The 21,668-nt window shown below is 52.3% G+C and overlaps 1 protein-coding gene across 4 annotated transcripts in view; it reads left to right on the top strand.

Annotated features, from left to right (window-relative positions):
• The window catches only part of IGDCC4 (immunoglobulin superfamily DCC subclass member 4), a 41,500-nt gene that overhangs the window by 16,509 nt on the left and 3,323 nt on the right, over nt 1-21,668 (top strand). For 2 of the 4 annotated variants that reach the window (XM_034938957.4, XM_063597122.1), the window contains exons 4-19: nt 3,965-4,101; nt 5,507-5,647; nt 9,453-9,608; nt 10,280-10,693; nt 11,185-11,349; nt 11,896-12,033; nt 12,916-13,086; nt 14,077-14,313; nt 14,466-14,567; nt 16,109-16,292; nt 17,036-17,163; nt 17,469-17,639; nt 17,861-17,998; nt 19,804-19,909; nt 20,417-20,645; nt 21,361-21,522. In XM_034938957.4, the coding sequence (XP_034794848.2) occupies nt 3,965-4,101; nt 5,507-5,647; nt 9,453-9,608; nt 10,280-10,693; nt 11,185-11,349; nt 11,896-12,033; nt 12,916-13,086; nt 14,077-14,313; nt 14,466-14,567; nt 16,109-16,292; nt 17,036-17,163; nt 17,469-17,639; nt 17,861-17,998; nt 19,804-19,909; nt 20,417-20,645; nt 21,361-21,522 (2,779 nt within the window). Of the gene's footprint in view, nt 1-3,964; nt 4,102-5,506; nt 5,648-9,452; nt 9,609-10,279; nt 10,694-11,184; nt 11,350-11,895; nt 12,034-12,915; nt 13,087-14,076; nt 14,314-14,465; nt 14,568-16,108; nt 16,293-17,032; nt 17,164-17,468; nt 17,640-17,860; nt 17,999-19,803; nt 19,910-20,416; nt 20,646-21,360; nt 21,523-21,668 lie in introns of all 4 variants that reach the window. The other 2 variants (XM_034938956.2, XM_063597121.1) reach the window with 1 other exon arrangement.

Genomic DNA, 21,668 nt, shown 5'->3' with positions numbered 1-21,668 from the left:
TAGGGGATAATTTTTCTTTCATGGGAACTAGTAATCAATGAGAGCAATGTTTCCCAAATCCCAGGTATTCAAAAACCACCTTCATAATTGTGACCATACTTATACCATTTACACAACCACTTCATAATTTTCTTTACATCAACTCGCTCTTTCGTAACTTGAACACATTTTAAAAGGGAACATTATCTCACTGCAATAAAATAAAACCAGCAACACTTGCCATAAATAGAAGATAGCCATAAAAATAAATAATGTAACTTCTAGGATAAAAAGCCATGTATCTGGATCCACTTGAAATCATTTTGTTATCGCCATTCACTCACATTTTAAGAAACATGGAACTAAGGGACTTAAATAACATGGGCTCCGGCCCTACCCTCTCCCAGTGGTTACCATTTCTGTCAATCTCATGTGACTTCCAGCCAGTATCCCCTTGCCCTGGGTGGATCTCAAGGGCTTAGGGTGGGGGCTCCTTGGCCCTTGGGAAATTCAGAGCAGCTGCGTCATTTCTTCTGTGTTCTTTAATCCTCGGGGCCCAAGTGGCCTTTTGTGGGTAGGAGCAGCAGACTCAGGTTTGAGGCTGGAAAAAGAATCATCCCTTCCTTTCGAGTTGAGATTGTTTTTCATTTTATAAGTAGCTTTTATTTTATTTGAAATTTGAATTTCTTTTAAAATGGTAGAGTATACCAACTTTACAGAAAGGGGAAAAAAGTCACCTACTGACTGAACACAGCTTTTACCAATTTGAGCGTTTCCTTGCAGTCTTTTGAAATACGTATATGGGTTACACCATTGTAAACATGTGTTTAGAGCTTGCAATTCATAAATATGTTTATGTCCATTATCTAATGTGAGCTCAAAACACAATAAGAGGGTCAGGGTTGTGAAGAAGGCAGGACAGGAATTATTTAACCCATTTTTCAAATGAGAAAACTGTGGCCCAGATACAGAATGTCACTTGCTAAAATCACATACATTGAAACCAGTTCTCTCCACCATGTCACAGTGCTTCTGTGTTAGAGCCCAAGTTACAAACCAAAGTGTACAAGGGCACAGATTATTAGCAATTTACATTTAAAAATTTTTATATTTCCTAACTGATACATATTAATTGCAAAAAAAAACCCACTTAACAGGCACAATAAATAAGAATCCCCCGTAATCCCACTCCTACAGAAAACCCCCATAAACCACACGAGCTTTGCCATCTTTGACTTTTTCTAAGTATATCCTAATATAACTTTTCTCTATTTTCTAAAAGTAGAATTTCTTCATAAACACTGTTTTTTTACTTTCCCCCTCCCCAACTAACTAATATATTTTGAACACCTTTCCAAGGACAGAGCTTCTAAAAACACATTTTAGCAAAGCAAAAGATTTTTTTGAGTCAGGGACTCACTCTGCCACCCAGGTTGGAGTGCGGTGGCACAATCACTGCTCACTGCAGCCTCTACTTCCCGGTCTCAAGCAATCTCCCCACTTCAGCCTCCTGAATAGCTGGAACTACAGATGTGCACCACCATGTCTTGGCTAATTTTTGTATTTTTTGTAGAGACTGGGTTTTGCCATGTTGCCCAGGCTGGTCTCCAACTCCTGGCCTCAAGCAATCCTCCTGCCTCTGCCTCCCAAAAAGCCCGGCCAGAAAAGATTTTAGATGAACCCTAAAAGTGGTTCCATCTTGCCTCTATTGGCTGCAGCAATAGCACCATATCTGGGGAAAGGAATTCATTCATTCATTAATTTGTTCATTCATTCATTCATTCATTCACTCATTCATTCACTCAATCACATCATTAAGGGAATGTTATTTTTTCAAAGGAGAGACTACCTCTTGAGTACTTGGAGCACAATATTCCCTGGAAAGACCTAGAAACACTGGGGTTAGGAAATGTAGGCAGTTCCCAGCAGCATAGTCAGCTCGCTAGTTCGAGGGAGGAAAAGAGGAGAAAGAAAGGTCTTGGAGGAAGAGCACGTTAGATGGATGGGGGTGGGGCCTGTTTTCTAGGTGGGTCCTACTTGTCCTTCCCCAATTCGTCCTTTCCTGTCAGTTCTTCTCTGGCAGCAGACTGGGTCCTGGCCCAGGATTTTGCTCCAGCCACACTTGTCTCCCTGTCCCTTTCTCTCGCTCTGCCCCAGCACTTATGTAGGCAGCTGTTGGAGCTGAGGGTGAGAGGCTGGGGGCAGAGGTGGGTTTGCCTGTGCGATGCAGGAAAGAGCAGGGCATATTTATGCTTTTTTTCTCTAAGTCCTTTAAGTCTTTGGGCCACGGCAGGTTTGTAGGGCCCCTGTTTAGAACATTCTTCCTCCCCAGCCTTTGAACTACTTCTCCTGTTCCATGTTTAGATTTTTTTAGACCCCACTTCCCCAGGAGCTAAGGGATCTCCACCAAGCGCACAACTGCCCCCTTCCCTCTCTGACCTTGGCCCAGCCTACATCCCAGAGGCCAGCACCATTTGCTCTGTTGAGAAACTAGGATTCTCAACCTGGAGCTGACCCTGTAGGGATCCCAGTTGGAGGATTCCGAGGGACCCATTCACCCCCTCCTTAGGTCGGAGCCCACTCTGGTCTCCACCATCCCAACCCCCATGGAGACCTCCCTATCCCAGATTACATCGTTTCTCAAGTAAGGTCTCTGGACCTTTCTATTTCTTTAGCCCAGAGGGCAGGGAACACCCTCATCCATCATGCCCCTTCTAAGTAACATACGTGTTGGCTGGGTCTGCTTGGAGACCACGTCCTCTCCAAGGGCATTCTCAGCCATCCAATGGCTGCCGAGACAGGCAGGTAGGACGAATATGACATTTGGCACCAGAAGACTTGGGTTCGAGTTTTCACTCTGCTCCACCTGTGAGATCCTGGGAAAATACCCTCCTATTTTTCACCAGTAAAATGGAGGTTGTGACCTCCTCTATGTCTTGGGCTTGTTTTAAGGGTCACATGAGATAGTGTGAATAAAGAGTATTTTATTAAGGGAGGGAGAAGGTAGTATGGGCAAGGGGTAAAAAAAATTCCAACTGTATACAAGGATATATAATAAAAAGTCAGTCCCTCCCACCCTCAGTCCCCTGGATCCCAGGTCCCCTCCCCAGAGACAACCACTGTTACCAGGAACATTGAATGTATACGCAAGCACAGAAGCCTACATGTCCCCAAACATATTGTTTTGTACCAGAACACATTTGGAGATGGCCCTCTATCAGCACACACAGAGCTGCCTCCTTTTTAGCAGCTGCCTAACATTCCATTGTGCGAATGTACCCAAACAAATTTAGCCAGTTCCCACCCTGCAGATGAACACTTGGGTTGTTTCCAGCCTTTTGCTATCACAGACAGTGCTGGAGTGAATATCGTTTAACACGTGCTCTTGTGCACACATCTGAGAGTATCTGTGGGATAGAGCCCTAGAAGTTTTGATGTTGAGATATCACCAATTTGCCCTGGACAGATGGTGTATGGGCAGGGCCACCATCGAGGCAGGAGTGCCTTCCTCCATTCCCTCATCCACATGGAGTGTTATTAAGCCTTCTGATTTTCACCAATCTAATAGGTGAAAATGGTGTCTTAGAGTTTTTGTTTGTTTGTTTGAGATGGAGTTTTGCTGTTGTCGCCCAGGCTGGAGTGCAATGGTGCAATCTTGGCTCAGCACAACCTCCGCCTCCCGGGTTCAAGCGATTCTCCTGCCTCAGCCTCCGGAGTAGCTGGGATTACAGGCATGCACCACTACGCCCGGCTAATTTTGTATTTTTAGTAGAGACGGGGTTTCTCCATGTTGGTCAGGCTGGTCTCGAACTCCCGACCTCATGTGATTCGCCCGCCTCGCCTCCCAAAGTGCTGGGATTATAGGCGTGAGCCACTGTGCCCAGCCTGGTATCTTAGAGTTTTAATTTGCATTTATCTTACCATGAGCCACCCTCCCTGTGGCCCCCCTGCTCACCTCACAGTTGCCTGCTCCCCTCTTCCCAAGGCTCATCGTGCTTCCCAACGGCGTCCTTCAGATCCTGGATGTTCAGGAGAGTGATGCAGGCCCCTACCGCTGCGTGGCCACCAACTCAGCTCGCCAGCACTTCAGCCAGGAGGCCCTACTCAGTGTGGCCCACAGAGGTAAGGGGGCTGGCTGGGTGGGGAAACCTGGGGGTTTCTGGAACCAGCCACCTCAGAGCTGGGAGGGACCTCAAGGGGTCCAGGCCTTGCCTTCAAGTGGGTGATAAATGTTGGTCCCATTGACTGGTGAGGCGATGAAGCCCAGAGAGGGTACTGCCACCCAGCAAACCAGAGAAGAAAGAACTGGGCTGGAACACAAGACCCCAGACTCCAAGGGCAGGGCTCCTCTCTTCATGCAGAGCCTGTGTGCCCTCTGGTTGGATGCAGTGTCGAAGGCTGGGGACAGAGGTGGGGATGCGAGGCATCTGAGGCGGTGTCAGTGCCCGGAAGCCCTGCTCCCTGCCCCTTTCTCTCCTGCCCTTCTATAGTCGCTGAGGGGTCCAGGCACTGGGGGGTTCGTCCCTCTCTGCTTTCTGTGCCTTGCAAATCTGGCTACCTGTGGCCTAGTGCTCTTATCCTTTACTCGTTTCTTTGAAAAGCTCTTGCCCCAGTGTGATGGATTAGGAAGGGCACAGTCTTTGGGGTTGGAAAGACCTGGTTTGAATCCTGCCTTCTCTGCTCACCATCTGCATGACCCTGGGCTCCTTATCAAATGCCCAGCTCAGAGAGGCTCGAAGAGTCCTTGAGATAAGAATGGAAAGTGCCTGGCACCTGGCAGGTGCTCAACAGATCTCACTTCAAGCCTCCCCCAGGGGCACCTCCCTTGCTTCCCTTTGCCATGCATCCCTCCCACCTCCCACCCACTCTCTGCACTCCCACCCCGTCCCCATCCTGTTCCTTCTGGGCTTAGCTGGTAGGCTGCTCCCAGTCTGGTGTCGTCTTTCTTCTGTTCAAGGGGTATCTGCCTCCACCTGCTGGACAATCCAGATATTCACCACTCCACCCAGGGGGCCAGGGTCACACAAAGAACTTGGCAGGAAATCAGGGTTTAGGGAACTGCCGCACAGGCAGAAACTCAAGCCCACTGTCTGCCTTTTCCACTGGGAAATCCAAGGCCTTTTGGAGAAGGGATTTGCCAAAGGTCACCCAGTGCGTTAATGGCAGTGCTGGAACTAGAAACTATAACTGTTGACTCCAAGTCTGGTGCTTTGCCCATGACCCTGACAGTCCTCTGCCTAGATGGTGGGTTGCATTTGGGAGGGAAGAATGGAGGTAGGTGTGGGTCTGTCTAATCATTTCTCTGGTGCTGAGTTGAAGCCTAGGCAATTCTTCTGGCTCTAAAAGAAACAGCTCAGAGGTCCAGTCCCAGCCCTGCTGAATTTTATGGCTACGTCCCCCATCTGACAGATGGAATCATTGCTGCTGTCCCCGGTACCACCTCGCCAGGTTACTGTGAGACTCAGGTGAGGTATCGCATGGCAAATGCCTAATGGTAAGGCTGCCTGCTGGTCTGTCTTCTCGCCAGGGTCCCTGGCGTCCACCAGGGGGCAGGACGTGGTCATTGTGGCAGCCCCAGAGAACACCACAGTGGTGTCTGGCCAGAGTGTGGTGATGGAATGTGTGGCCTCAGCTGACCCCACCCCTTTTGTGTCCTGGGTCCGACAAGGTGAGTGGAGGGGGTGGGAGAAGGAGGGCATGGGAAGGGAGGGATGTGGCATCTCACATGCCCCTAAGTCAGGGGGATGTATGGGTGACGACCCAGTGGTCACCAACCTTCTGGTGTGGCACGAACTCCTTTCCCAGGGCTGGGTGTGGTGGTCAAGGTCGGAGCTGCGTGGGGAACTGGACAGACTTCCTTGTCACTCTGTGTAGCATGTGCTTTACAAAAGCACTTCCAAGCTGCCACTTACAGAACGGTTATTGCAGCCCTCCTGAGGCCAGGTGCTGAGCTAGGTTCTCCACCATAATTACATATTTCTGTTCCTCACAACGGTGTTACAAGTGAGTACTTGAGAGCTGGGAAGGTGCCACACAGCCAGTGAGTTAGGTGGAACCAGACCCCTCTGTTGGTCCGTGCAACTATAAGGCAAGCTCTGGGTCCACCCCAGCATATTGCTGCCTTTGTGTGACTGGCATCATACTGGGCACAGTGAACAAAACACAGAGAGGCAGGGACCCTGCCCTCTGAACTCATCGTCTAGTGAGGGAGAGAAAACACACATCTATGAAGAGAGGTCTGACAGTATCAGGCTACAAGTGAGAAGTGCCACTGAGTGACTGGAGATGCCATCAGGGTAACGCCAGTGCTGGGCCAAATTTCACTGTGCAGTCTCCTAAGCTCTTTCACACCTGTTCTCCTGTCAGCCTCCAAGAGCCCTCTGGGGAGAGGAGGGGCCAGAACTATTATTCCCAGTGGGCAGATGAAGAAACTGAGGCTCAGAGAGGCAGTGGAAGAGCCGGGACCCAAGCTTTCAAGTCTGTTCTCTTTTTGGTACGCCAGTTCCTACAGTCCTATAAAAAGAAAGCAAGGGTTATTTTTGTTTCCATTTGTTGTTAAAAAGTGACTTGTCCCAAGTTGATGGCAGAAGTAAGTTTTAAATCCAGTTCTCTTTACCCCTTTCCCCAACTCATTCTATTACTCTATACATCTTTAAAAATATAAGTTTATATCTCATACTCAAAAGTGTATATCATGAATATATATAGTTTAAAGAAAATAAATTGAACAACTATTAATATGTACCCACCACTGAGCTGATAAAATAGAACAGTGCTGGCATTTTCGCACCTATCTGACCTGCACTGCCTCATTGGACCTGTGACACTTGCCTACTTAGGGGGCCAGCAGGACCCTTGTACTACTGGGATAAACTTGTGGTATCACCTAGAAGTTCTAATGTCAATATTTCTTAATTCCTGATTATGCATCAGGGTTACCCAGGGGACTTATTAAAACTGCAGACTCCTTTCTTCACCCCGGAGAGTCGTGATCCAGGAATCTTTTTTTTTTTTTTTTTTTTTTTTTTTTTGCCTGTCACCCAGGCTGGAGTGCAATGGTGCAATCACAGCTCACTGCAGCCTCCACCTTTTGCCGGCTCAGGTGATCTCCTACCTCAGCCTCCTGAGTAGCTGGGACTACAGGCATGTGCCGCTATGCCTGTATTTTTTTGTAGAGACAGGGTTTCTAGATGTTGCGCAGGCAGGTCTCAAACTCCTGGGCTTAAACAACCCACCCATTTTGGCCTCCCAAGGTGCTGGGATTACAGCCATGAGTCACTGCGCCCGGTGCTCCAAATGAAAGTGTGCTCTTCAGCTCTACTACCTAGGACTAGTTAGAAATGCAGAATCTGGGGCCCTGCCTCAGTCCTCTACATCTTAACAAGGTCCCCTGCTAATCTGTGATTCGTGTGCACAGTACGGATTTGAGAATTGCTGTCCCGGAGGATCCTGACACCTAGGAAGAGAAGGGCTGGAAAGGAGCTTCATTCCTGACCCCAAGCACTGCTTTCTTTCCAGGAACTTACTCCACTAAGTCAGGGAAGGGGCATGGGTTGTTTGTTTTTGATTTTGTTTTGTTTTGTTTTTTTGAGACAGAGTCTCGCTCTGTCGCCCGGGCTGGAGTGCAGTGGCGCGATCTCTGCTCACTGCAACTTCCGCCTCCCGGTTCAAGCGATTCTCCTGCCTCAGCTTCCCGAGTAGCTGGGACTACAGGCACCCGCCACCACGCCTGGCTAATGGTTTGTATTTTTAGTAGAGACTGGGTTTCACCGTGTTAGCCAGGATGGTCTCCATCTCCTGATCTCGTGATCCAACCTCGTGATCCGCCCGCCTTGGCCTCCCAAAGTGCTGGGATTACAGACAGGAGCCACCGCTCCCGGCCTGTTTTGTTTTCTTTCTCTCTCTTTTCTTTTCTTTTCTTTTTTTTTTTTTTTTTTTTTTGAGACGGAGTTTTGCTCTGTTTCCCAGGCTGGAGTGCAGTGGTGTGATCTTGGCTTACTGCAACCTTCGCCTCCTGGGTTCAAGTGATTCTCCTGTCTCAGCTTCCTGAGTAGCTGGGATTACAGGCATGCACCACCACACTCGGCTAATTTTTGTGTTTTTAGTAGAGATGGGGTTTTGCCATGTTAGCCAGTCTGGTTTCGAACTCCTGACCTCAAGTGATCCACCCGCCTTGGCCTCCCAAAGTGCTGGGATTACAGGTGTGAGCCACTGTGTCCGGCTGTTTTGTTTTCTGACTGCAGATGTTGTACATGTTCACTGTAGAAAACTAGGAAAAAAATAGATGCAGAAAACACTCCACTACTCAGAAATAAAAATTGTTTATGTACCAGTATATCTTCTTTCAGGTTTTTCTATGCCTACGTACAGTTTTCTCCCTGAAATTGAGAACATCTGCCGCATTTACAGTTCCAAGTCCTATTTTCATTCAACAGTATACCATAAGCATTTCTCTATCTTTAAAACTTTTTCAAAAAATTGTAATGACTAATATTCCATACTTTAAATATAGCTATAATGTAATTCACCAGTTCCTGCTGTTGGATTTTTAAGTCCTTTCCAGTTATCCGCTGTTACAGTTAACACTGCAGTGATCTGCTCTGTTCACAAATACTTGCCTGTACTTCTGATCATCTTCCTAGGACAGGTACACATAAATGGAATCCTTGGCTTCAAGGCCTAGGTGAAGCTCCTTTATGGCCCTTTCTCCAGCATTGCAATTTACTATTTTTAAAAATGTTCTCAAGTTGATGGGTGAAAATTAACATCTGTGTTTTAATATCTTTTTTTTTTTTAATAGAGACGGGGTCTCACTATGTTGCCCAGGCTGGTCTTGAACTCCTGGTCTCAAGTGATCCTTCCACCTCAGCCTCCCAAAGTGCCAAGAGCACAGGCATGAGCCACCGTGCCCAGCCTAACATCTGTTTTGAAGTGCCTTTCTTTGATGACATGAAGTTGAACATTTTTGTGTTTCTTGGCTATTTGCATTGCTTCTCTAGATTTTCTGTTCATGTCTACAAGGCAAGGGCTTTTTAAATGGTTTTCATTTCACATTGAGATAAAACTTTGTGCGCATTCGAATCGTTGGCTTGGTCCGACCTTACCAGCCCTAGCTTCATCATAGTACTGGGCTGGGACCCCAGGGAAGGAGCATGTCCTTCTTGAGAGAAATGAATTCAGTAATGAAAACTGACGAGTGTGCTGAGCACCTATTATTAATATATGCCTGCACTGTGCCAGGGGTTCTGACATTCTTTCAATCCTCATGGAAACCCTGCCAGTTAAGGGCTAATTCCCCCTTACAGATGGAGACAGCCGGGCTCAGAGAGTCCCGGCAAGAGGAGGAAATGAGATTCGGACCAGGGACGGTTGTGTTTGCTTTATCCGGGTGCAGAGTGTTCCTGAGGTTCGGAGACTGAAGGGAAGGGCAGTCCCTAGCGTCCCCTCCAGCGCGTCTCCCTCTCCTTCCCCAGACGGGAAGCCCATCTCCACAGATGTCATCGTCCTGGGCCGCACCAACCTACTAATTGCCAGCGCGCAGCCCCGGCACTCCGGCGTCTATGTCTGCCGCGCCAACAAGCCCCGCACGCGCGACTTCGCCACTGCAGCCGCTGAGCTCCGTGTGCTGGGTGAGGCGGGCCGAAGGGCGGAGGGAGCGGGTTAGCTGGGGCTGGGGTGAATAGAGCAGGGGGAGGCGGACGGGTGGGTGTGCTGGGGGGACTCAGGCGCTCTCCTGGAGGACGAACTCAGGGAGGAGTCCCTAGTAAGGCGGAGGTGGGACGAGGGATGGGGACTTGGTAACTGGAGGACGGAGTGCGGGGCGTTGAGTCTGGGATGGAGCGAGAGGGGTGATTAGGGCCTGGAGCGGGTGATTAGCGGGGAGTTGGGACTGGGGTTATTGTGGGGATAGTGGAGTGATCTGAGTGGTACTAAGAAAACTGGGGGGCAGGGTAGATCTGGTAGGTGTGGGACATATCGGAGGGCAGGGAGGAAGGAGATGGGTAAATTTAGGGGTGGGGTTAGATCCGGGAGGAGCAATATTTAGGGGAGGCTGAGGAGGCCTGGGGACAGTTTTGGGAGAGAAAGAGAATGGTCGTTGTGGGGCTGGGGTAAATGGGGAGAAGAAAGGGTAGGTCTGCGCTGAGCCGGAGTAGTTTGGAAAGGGTGAATCAGGGAGAGGTTAAAGTGATTGGAAGGGGAGCGAGGGAGGGCGGTGGGGGGCAGGCTTGGGGTACTGGGGGGAGGGGCAGAGACCTTAGTTGCGGGATCCCGCGCTCAGCGTCGCCCCTCGCGCCCCTAGCGGCTCCCGCCATCACTCAGGCGCCCGAGGCGCTGTCGCGGACGCGGGCGAGCACAGCGCGCTTCGTGTGCCGCGCGTCGGGGGAGCCGCGGCCAGCGCTGCGCTGGCTGCACAACGGGGCGCCGCTGCGGCCCAACGGGCGCGTCAAGGTCCAGGGCGGCGGTGGCAGCCTGGTCATCACACAGATCGGCCTGCAGGACGCCGGCTACTACCAGTGCGTGGCTGAGAACAGCGCGGGAATGGCGTGCGCTGCCGCGTCGCTGGCCGTGGTGGTGCGCGAGGGGCTGCCCAGCGCCCCCACGCGGGTCACTGCTACGCCACTGAGCAGCTCCGCTGTGTTGGTGGCCTGGGAGCGGCCCGAGATGCACAGCGAGCAGATCATCGGCTTCTCTCTCCACTACCAGAAGGCACGGGGTACGTCGGCCTGGGGCGGGATGCACCAGCGCAGGCCCGGGCGGGGCGCAGCCAGAAGGGGTTCAGGTCGGATGACCGAAGGGTTGCCTGATGGGTACCTCTGCGGCAAGGATGGACTGGGGTAGGAGCCCATAGGAGAGACCCGCATAAGTATGGTAGGTATGGATTAGGCAACTGGCGCTGGAAGGGCCACTGCTTCCCTCAGTCATGTTTGTTGAGAGAGGAGGGAGAGGACGTTCCTGGAGCCACCTCCCATCCCAGTTAACTAACTGGAGAGGGGGGTCATTTCCAGAAAGCACTCCCTAACCAGTGGAGGAATTAATACACTGAGACAGGAAGCTGAGGGAGTTTATACACTCCAGCTCAGATTATCTGGGATGATTTAGCTATAAATAGACACCAGGACAATATGAAGGATTCCTATACAGACTCCAGCTAGCCAGCACGGGGGGGTGGCACTATGACAGTCCCCTTGTCCCCCGTGTCACCAGGCATGGACAATGTGGAATACCAGTTTGCAGTGAACAACGACACCACAGAACTACAGGTTCGGGACCTGGAACCCAACACAGATTATGAGTTCTACGTGGTGGCCTACTCCCACCTGGGAGCCAGCCGCACCTCCACCCCAGCACTGGTGCACACACTGGATGATGGTAGGGCCTCTGAACTCGCAGTGGGCAGCTTGGGGTAAAGAGAATTCCCTGGGGAGGGGAGCTCACCCTCTCTTTACTAATGTAAAGGCATTTTTACCTGCTCATATCATCTTTTGTGCCCTGTAAGAGAGTGGGCAGGGTTCTTCTCCTCAGTTCACAGTTGGGGAAACTGAGGCCCAGAAAATGAGAATGATTTGCCCAGGTCAGTAGTTCAGCTGGGACTCAAGCCCAGGTCTTGTGATGATTCCCTGTGTCATGCAGTTCTCCCTGACACCTATGTGCCATCCAGCTGGGGTAGGGGCCAGTGACATTAACCCATTAGACGTGGAAGATTGTGCTCCAAGACTTTTTCCAGCTTCAGGGTGGGAAAGATGTCCCCTCATCCTTCAGCTTGGGGCTCCCCTGAGAAGCTCCCTTTCCTCCCTCAGATCCTGGTCCTGGCCTACTTCTGACTTGCTGTGTGACCCAGGCAAGTCTCTGACCGCTCCCGAGCCTCACCTTCCACGTCGGTGGAGCAGAGCTCACGCTGATGTTCTTCTGTCTCAGTCCCCAGTGCAGCACCCCAGCTCTCCCTGTCCAGCCCCAACCCTTCGGACATCAGGGTGGCGTGGCTGCCCCTGCCCCCCAGCCTGAGCAATGGGCAGGTGGTGAAGTACAAGATAGAATACGGTTTGGGAAAGGAAGGTGAGTGGGGGTGGGTGGGCTGCAGGCATGTATGGGAATGATCAACGTGAAGAGCTGTCAGGGCTGCTGGAGACCTGAGCAGGGTACGGGAGTCGGAGGAAAGGAAGCAGAGTAGGGGTTGGGGAAGGGTGAATCTGAAAAACAGGGGTCTGGGCAGGAATGAAAAGGGAAGACAGAGGGGCCTAGCTTAAGGCAGAGGGAGGCCTGGGCTCTCACCCAACCCCTCTACAGCTGCAGTGTGTACTTCTACTGAGTCCCTGCCTCAGTTTCCTTATCTGGGAAATGGGGGGCTGAGGTGGGAGGATCACTTGACCCCAGGAATTCAAGGCTGCAGGGAACTGTGATCGTGCCATTGTACTCCCATCTGGGTAACAGAGCAAAACTCTGTCTCAGAAAAAAATAAAAGGATAAAAAGTTAGGAGGAGGAAGGTAGCTGAGGGACCAGGGGAAGGGTGAGGAAGGAGGGAAAGGTGAGGAAGGAGGGAAGGGTGAGGAAGTGGCCATGGTGGCCCTCAGGGCTCTGGAAGCCAGGCGTTCTTGCTGGCCTTCGTGGTCAGCCCCTTGTGTCTGCATCCCGTGTGTGTGTGTGTGTGTTGGCAGGGGATGGTCATTGACAGCTCCTGGGGAAGTGGGGAAAGCCTGCCATCATTCTCCCTGCAGCTGAGCCCAGGCTGATGGCCTGCATCAGCCAGAGTTGGAGGCTCAAGCGTCAACCCTGGAGCCATAGAATCTGCCCAGGCACTGAGGGGTCAGTGCTGAGAACGCCTCAGGCTCCCATGGGCACGGAGGAACCAGGATGTGAGGCGGAAGAGCCGTGTAGGGGGGTTTAGGATCCTGTTCCTCAGGTGGCTACCCAGCAGCCCACCTTTTCTGTCCCTGCAGATCAGATTTTCTCTACTGAGGTGCGAGGAAATGAGACACAGCTTATGCTGAACTCGCTTCAGCCAAACAAGGTGTATCGAGTACGGATTTCGGCTGGTACAGCAGCCGGCTTCGGGGCCCCCTCCCAGTGGATGCATCACAGGACGCCCAGTATGCACAACCAGAGCCATGGTACGGGGTTAGAGGAGAGACAGGACAGTGTGTGTGTGACTGTGTGGGTGTGCGTGTGTCCTTGGGACCCAGCGCCCCACCCCCCGGCCCCGCCCTCCATTAGAGACCTTCCATGGCTCCCTCCGCTTGATGGGTGAGTGAGGCTCAGGTGCAGAGGTGAAGGGCTGGGATCTGGTGTCCCTTCGATTTGCTGTGTGACCTTGGACAAACCATTCTGAGGCTTCATTTACTGCCCAGGAATGGCATGAGGTTGAATAATGTATTGTAACTAAAGTGCTTAGTACATAAAAACTCATTGAATTGTAGCTGCTTCGAGGATGATGGTGATGATGATTGTTTTTGTTGAGAGGCCCAATAGAAGAGTGATTAAATGCTGACCAAACCGGGCTACATGCTCTCTATGCGACACTGGGTAAATTACTTAACTGTCTGAGCTTCAGTTTTCTTATCTGTAAAGCGAAGGTTGTAGTATTTTCACTATTTTAGAGGGTTGCAAGGATAAAGTTATAATACCTACACAAAGTGCATAGGACAGTGTTTGACACATTGTAAGCTCCTCACTCTCAAGTGGGTCTCCCTACTGTAATGGTGGCATCCCTCCTTCCTGGCCTCAGCAACCACCACCCCCACTGCCCCCAATGTTTGATCCTTCAGAAGAGTTCACAGAGGCCGATTCTGTGCCAGGTGCTATTAGCCTACTCCAGAGGTGCTCCTTGCTGACCCCTTTGCAAATGCCCAGCGGACACCCCTGCATTCCCTGCACTCTGTGCTTGTAGAACAGTGAGTTCACCTCTAGACCGAGCCCAGGACTGGCACTTAGAGTGGTGGCTGAGTGGTGATGTGTTGGGAGAATGCTGGCAAAAGGATCTCACTGAATGCCATCTTCCTGTCTCTTCTTCATGCCTCTTCCCTGTCTCCTATCCCTGGCCTCCTTCTCCTCATTCTGCATTCTGTTCCTTAATTTTCCCATCCTGCTCCTCTGCCCCCCAGTCCCTTTTGCCCCTGCAGAGTTGAAGGTGCAGGCAAAGATGGAGTCCCTGGTCGTGTCATGGCAGCCACCCCCTCACCCCACCCAGATTTCTGGCTACAAACTATATTGGCGGGAGGTGGGGGCTGAGGAGGAGGCCAATGGCGATCGCCCGCCAGGGGGCCGTGGAGACCAGGCTTGGGATGTGGGGCCTGTCCGGCTCAAGAAGAAAGTCAAGCAGTATGAGCTGACCCAGCTAGGTGAGGAGGGCTGGGGGGAGGGGGAGGGAGGGATGTAGCTTCAGTGGGGACTGGGCAAGTTGTGTGAAGAAGTTAGAGATGGGATGCTCTCTGTGGACGGGAGAGTGACCCCAGATGTCCCCCTAGCCATTAAGCCCTGTAACCTTCCCCAGTCCCTGGCCGGCTGTACGAGGTGAAGCTCGTGGCTTTCAACAAACATGAGGATGGCTATGCAGCAGTGTGGAAGGGCAAGACGGAGAAGGCGCCCGCACCAGGTGAGGGCGGTGGGGGAAGAAGGCGGGGAGGGCTCAGGTGAGGGCTCTGCTAGCCGCTTCCTCTTCTTTTCCTTTGGGCCAGCCTGGTGAGCAGGTACTTTAGTAGCCTCAGCTCATGCCCAAACCCATTCTCCTAGGATCAGGGGTCCTCTTTTAGCTCCAGAGAGCCTCTGTCATGGAGACAAGCTTGTTTGTTCACTGTCTTAGGCCTGCCACCTTATTTTCATTACCCATGAATAGTGCTGATTTCCAAAGTTTAAACAGAGGGAAACCCTATGGTTGATCAGTAACTCCCGACCCCAAGTTTGACTGTAAAACAAGTTTTTTTAAAAACACATTTGTCTACATCACACTATCAGACTATCTCTCAAGGCTAAGAAGAGTGAGTATCCCTGTGTGACCTAACGGGAAACTGAGGCTCAGAGAGGAAAAGGAACTTGTCCAAGGTCACACAGAGCCTAGGCTAGAACCGGGACTCCTGGTTTCCAGGCAAAACTCTTTCCACTGCACTACACTGCCTTGTGGCCCTGCATTGGACACCTCAGTTGCCCATCATGACACTCCCTCACCCCTAACTTCCCAGCCACATGGTTTAGCAGAGGGAGTAATCAACCAGAAGCCATGAAGCTTGGGTTCTTTTTTTTTATTTTGAGACAGAGTCTCACTCTGTTGCCCAGGCTGGAGTGCAATGGTATGATCTCAGCTCACTGCAACCTCTGCCTCCTGGGTTCAAGCAATTCTTGTGCCTCGGCCTCTTGAGCAGCTGGGATTACAGGTGTGCACCACACCTGGCTAATTTTTGTATTTTTAGTAGAGACGGGGTTTCACCATGTTGGCCAGGCTGGTCTTGAACTCCCGACCTCAGGTGATCCACCCATCTTGGCCTCCCAACGTGCTGGGATTACAGGTGTGAGCCACCATACCCAGCTGAGTTCTAATTCCAGTTTGTTCATTTCTTCATTCAGCAAATATTTCGCTGAGTGTCTACTAAGTGCCAGCTGCTTTGGGAATTTAGTGGTGGACAACACAAATAAGGTTCTTGCTCTCTTGGGGTTTATTTTATGTTTCTAAAATAAACACTTATAAATATAGTGTTTATTGTATTTCAATTTCCTATCTATTTTTAAAATATTAAATAATTTAATCCTCATAACAACCCCATGAGGTAGGTACTATCATTAGACTAGTGAATGGAGACACAGAGAAGGTAAGTAATTTCTCCAAGGTCACACAGCTAGTAAGTGTCAGAGCTGGAATTTGAACCAAGGCAGCCTGGTTCCAGAGTCTGGTTCCATGGTTATTCATTGCTGTGATTTGCTGCCTCTCTCTTTATTACGTTCTTACAGACTAGTGTTCCACAGTCAAAAATCAAATTCTTGGAAGCCTCAATTGCCTTATCTGTGAAGTAGGAATGATGCCACTCAACTCACAGGATCAAAGGAGCGGGTCAAAGAAACAGCCTTGGGAACTGTAAACCACTATACATATTTAAGGATGAGTATCCTCCCTCCCTTCCTCACACTCTAGTTTTCACCTTTCAGACATGCCTATCCAGAGGGGACCACCCCTGCCTCCAGCCCACGTCCATGCGGAATCAAACAGCTCCACATCCATCTGGCTTCGGTGGAAAAAGCCAGATTTCACCACAGTCAAGATTGTCAACTACACTGTGCGCTTCAGCCCCTGGGGGCTCAGGAATGCCTCCCTGGTCACCTATTACACCAGGTGGGGACTAATGCCTTTACTAATGTAAAGAAGGGAGGAAGAGCAGGTGGGGGGTGGTGGTGGGAAGGCAGCAGGTGGTGATCAGGGAAGGGCCCCTGGGATTCAGGAACATGTCATGGCTCACCTGTTACGCTGAGGCCACACAGAGGGGCTGCACAGGGTCCACGTCCTTGCCTGCTGACCAGATGGTAGCAAGGAGGCCATCCAATCCCGTCCCCTCACAACAGAGCCTTGTTCTCAAACTCCAGAGAATGTGACACAGGACAGACCTGTTTCTCCAACCTCAGAGGGCTCCCAGTCTGATGGTGAAGAGAACCCCACCCCTGTCCTCAGAGCTGCTCCCTCTACCCTGTTAGATGGGGAGACAGAGCCTGAGGAGCCTGAGGTTTGGCAGAGGAAAGTCGCATAAAAAGCAACCGATATATACAACTGCCATGAAGGCAAAATTAAGCCAAAGAAAAGATGCATCGGAGATGATTCCATAGGTGGAGAATAACTTGGATTAATCCAGGAAGGTTTCCTGGAGGAAGGGGTCTGGTTTCGAGATTGGACTTGGAGCAGCATACATCCAGACTTCTCTGTAGGTCCCTGGGTGGTGGTAGTCGCCTCCAGGCCAGGGAGCAGCTTCCCTTCCCAGGGTAGAGCCTGGGGCTGGGGCTGACTGCAGGGGAGTAGATTTGGAGGGGTCTGCCCTGCTGGGAGAGTGTGCCTGAGAGCACTAGTCACATTTCTTGCCTTAGCAGTTCTGGAGAAGACATCCTCATTGGCGGCTTGAAGCCATTCACCAAATACGAGTTTGCAGTGCAGTCTCACGGCGTGGACATGGATGGGCCTTTCGGCTCTGTGGTGGAGCGCTCCACCCTGCCTGACCGTGAGTGGCTCCCAGCCCCTTGCCACCAACCCATCTTTTGCCCAACTCCTTCTTGCCCCAGCAGCAAGAAACATACCTCAGAACCCCAAGGTTTGGGCAGAGCTGGGGGCAGAAGAGTTTCTGGGAGGGGAGGAATGTTAAGTCCCTCCAACCACACATACTGTTTTCTAGAATTCCCCAGCTAGAAACCAGACCTCATCTTTGCTTTGTGGCTTGTTCCATGAAGGAGGAAGAAGGGAGGTCATATCATCATGCTCTGTCCCCCAGCTCTGACATCTCTCCCCATCTCCTCTCCTGCACCCCAGGGCCCTCCACACCCCCATCTGACCTGCGACTGAGCCCCCTGACACCGTCCACGGTTCGGCTGCACTGGTGCCCCCCCACAGAGCCCAACGGGGAGATCGTGGAGTATCTGATCCTGTACAGCAGCAACCACACGCAGCCTGAGCACCAGTGGACCTTGCTCACCACGCAGGGTGAGGGCTCCTGCCCCAGGGCCTCTGCGCAAGAGCTTCCTAGCCTCTCCCGCTTCCAGCAGTGAGAACAGTGCTGGGGTTTGTTCCAGGGGCTACTGGGAGAAGCAGGCAGAAGCTGCTGCCTAAGTGGAGAGCAGACTCTCCCAGTCCCCTCCCTGCCCACCTCTGCATCCACGCACCCCATCCACCATCCCTGCTCTCCCTGCCTCCCTCACCCCCAGGAAACATCTTCAGTGCTGAGGTCCATGGCCTGGAGAGCGACACTCGGTACTTCTTCAAGATGGGGGCGCGCACAGAGGTGGGACCTGGGCCTTTCTCCCGCCTGCAGGATGTGATCACGCTCCAGGAGAAGCTGTCAGGTATGAGCACAGGGCAGCCCAGGTTTCCCAGAAGCCCCTGGATTGACTTCCAAGCCCCTGCCTGTGGACACAACTACAATTTCATTGTTTTGCACAGCCGTCCTCCAGGTTTGGTGGGGGCAGAGCAAATGTGAAGGGGAAATAGGTGTGGTTCAGTGATAACTTGATTCAGAGGCCAGGTTCGTGGGGGACTGGCTTTTTTTTTTTTTTTTTTTCTGAGATGGAGTTTCACTCTTGTTGCCCAGGCTAGAGTGCAATGGCGCGATCTTGGCTCACTGCAACCTCCGCCTCCCAGGTTCAAGCGATTCTCCTGCCTCAGCCTCCCAAATAGCTGGGATTACAGGCACACACCACCATGCCCGGCTAATTTTTGTATTTTTAGTAGAGACAGGATTTCACCATGTTGGCCAGGCTGGTCTCAAACTCCTGACCTCGTGATCCGCCTACCTTGGCCCCCTAAAGTGCTGGGATTACAGGCGTGAGCCACCATGCCCAGCCAATTATTGTATTTTTTAGTAAAGACGGGTTTTCACCACATTGGCCAGGCTGGTCTCAAACTCCTTACCTCAGGTGATCCACCCACCTCGTCCTCCCAAAGTGCTGGGATTACAGGTGTGAGCCACTGCATCCAGCTGGGACTGGCTTTAGAGACCAGTTTCTTTGGGAAATTGCTTTGATTGGAGGATTAACTTGGTGAGGTGATGAGCTTTATGGGGTGGAGGTGGACAGCAGGACTGGCTACGTAATTTCCAGGGCCCAGTGCAAAATGAAAAGGTGCTATCCCTTATTTTAAAAATTAGAGGTCGGACGGCCGGGCGCGGTGGCTTATGCCTGTAATCCCAGCACTTTGGGAGGCCAAGGTGCGGGCGGATCATGATGTCAGGAGATCGAGACCATCCTGGCTAACACGGTGAAACTCTGTCTCTACTAAAAATACAAAAAAAAGTTAGCTGGGCGTGGTGGTGGATGCCTGTAGTCCCAGCTACTCAGGAGGCTGAGGCAGGAGAATGGCGTGAACCCGGGAGGAGGAGCTTGCAGTGAGCCGAGATCATGCCACTGCACTCCAGCCTGGGCAACAGAGCGAGACTCCGTCTCAAAAACAAAAACAAAAACAAAAAAAGCTAGAGGTCGGGCATGGTGGCTTGTGCTTGTAATCCGAAGTGCTTATGCACTTTGGAAGGCTGAGATGAGAGGATCACTTGAGGCCAGGAGTTGGAGACCAGCCTGGACAACATAGTGAGACCCTGTCTCCACAAAAAATTTAAAAATTATCTGGGAGTGGTAGCTCATGCCTGTGGTCACAGCTGCTTGGGAGGCTGAGGTGGGAGGATCACTTGAGCCCAGGAGGTTGATGCTACAGCGAGCCGTGTTCATGCCACTGCACTCTGGCCTGGGTGACAGAGCAAGACCCTGTCTCAAAAGAAAAAAAATTAGAATTTTAAGGTGGTGACAGCAGAGCATTAACTCAAGCGTGGGGTCCATCCAAGCATGGGGTCTGCGCACCTGCACATGTTGCACACCCATGCAACAGCCCTGGGAGCAGGCAACGCGTGCTTCACCAAAGGCCAGTTTGAGGCAGAGAGACCATAACTTCTGGGTGTGTTTTAGGGAGGACAGTCAGAGGGAGAGGTAGTAGTAGTTTCTGTGAGGCTCAGGGCCCTCCTGTCCTTGTATCAGAAGATTGTGAGCATCTGAAGGGTGAGGGTCCGGCTGGTGTCTCCTGAGAAAGCCATGGATAGTCCTGATCTATACCCTGTGCCCTTCTTCTGTCCTGACCTGCTCTGTGCCTCTCTCTCCCCCACCAGACTCGCTGGACATGCACTCAGTCACGGGCATCATCGTGGGTGTCTGCCTGGGCCTCCTCTGCCTCCTGGCCTGCATGTGTGCTGGCCTGCGCCGCAGCGCCCACAGGTGAGCAGGGGAGCCAGTCTGACTTCAGGGAAGGGAGACTTCCAGGAAGGGAGACTTCCAGGAAGGGCTGCAGAATGGGCCATCAGGGAAAGTGGCCATGACTTGCCCTTGGCACTCCCAGGAGCCCCGTTAAAGTCAGGACTCTGGGATGAAGGAATCAGGGATGATGTCCTCCTGAGAATGGGGAGTGGACTTAGGGGAGCCCCAGCCTACCCTCCTCAGCAAGCCCAACAGAACTGCCTCACTCCCACTTCCTCTGTAGCTGCCAGCGTCTTGGAAAGAGGGGCCCCAAATCTCCAGATGCCTGCAGCCAAGGGAAGAAGAGCCCTGTTTACAGCATCAGACTGTTTTGAACAATAGCAGTTTTTCTTACTCATTGCACAGACCAGGAAAGCAAATCCCAGAGATGGGCAGGAGCCTCCCCAGAGACATAGGCTGGACCAGATCTCAGCCCCGCCCGACCCCTTACTCTGACCGCTATGCCTTGTTTTCCGTCTTCCCTTCCAGGGAATCCCTCCCAGGCCTGTCCTCCACCGCCACCCCCGGGAATCCCGCGCTGTACTCCAGAGCTCGGCTTGGCCCCCCTAGCCCCCCAGCTGCCCATGAATTGGAGTCCCTTGTGCACCCCCATCCCCAGGACTGGTCCCCGCCACCCTCAGACGTGGAGGACAGGGCTGAAGTGCACAGCCTTATGGGTGGCGGTGTTTCTGAAGGCCGGAGTCACTCCAAAAGAAAGGTAAGTCAGAGCCCCACATTGCGGCTCATTTCTAAATAGGACACCAGGGGGCGACAGAGCACAACGCGTGGCTATGCGAGCATGGCTCTACCTCCTCTTCGGAGCCGGCTGCGGACGCTAGGGCCTCTCTCCCTCCTCCACGGAATGGTTGGCTGTCAGGGAAGCACATGGGCCTCCATATCCCGGCGGAATAGGTCAGCTTGGTTCTCACGAAGGAAAGGGCCTCCCAGCAGGTGACCTAGGGTAGCCAGAATACCCAGCTCCTTCCTCATCCCTGGAGCTGGGGAGACCTCTGAGACCTAGACATCCCCGTGTGGGGAGAAGAGGCCAGTCGGCTTGGCTGTGGCCAAGTGGGACTGGGACCAGGATAAGGTGAGGCCTTCGCTGGGCTGGTCCCTTTCATGCTGGCAGGGGTGGCACATCCCACCCAACTCCGACCCGTCCTCCCTCACCCTCTCCCCGCCTGGCTCGGACACCGCGGGCTTTGCAGAGCGTCTGGTGTTCCGCTCCTCTGCAGGAGGACTCATCCTCAGATTACCCCGCTGACTCTGAGCCCTTTCGATGCTCCTCCCCTGAGCCTTGGAGAGGGAGAGAGCAGCGGGTGACAGTCTGGACCCTGCTCCCCCGCGGCCCATCCCAATTCCCTCCCCCGGGCTTCCCTCCCCCAGCCAATCCTGGTCGTGCCCCTTACTGTCCCCTTCTTTCCCCCGTGCAGATCTCCTGGGCTCAACCAAGCGGGCTGAGCTGGGCTGGTTCCTGGGCAGGCTGTGAGCTGCCCCAGGCAGGCCCCCGGCCGGCTCTGACCCGGGCCCTGCTGCCCCCTGCTGGAACTGGGCAGACGCTGTTGCTGCAGGCTCTGGTGTACGACGCCATAAAGGTCAGCGTCCTGGAAGGAAGGGGCAGGAAAGGAGGAAAGGGTCTCTGTGCTTGTGAAGAGGAAGTAATGAGTTCTCTGGAGACCCCTGGGTGGTAACTTCCCTGGGGATAGAAGTCTAGCCAGGAGACCCCTGGAGCCTCCAAAGG

This window comes from Pan paniscus, chromosome 16 (assembly GCF_029289425.2).
Source record: "Pan paniscus chromosome 16, NHGRI_mPanPan1-v2.0_pri, whole genome shotgun sequence".
NCBI classification, from domain to species: domain Eukaryota; kingdom Metazoa; phylum Chordata; class Mammalia; order Primates; family Hominidae; genus Pan; species Pan paniscus.
This window is presented reverse-complemented; position numbering and strand designations above follow the sequence as displayed.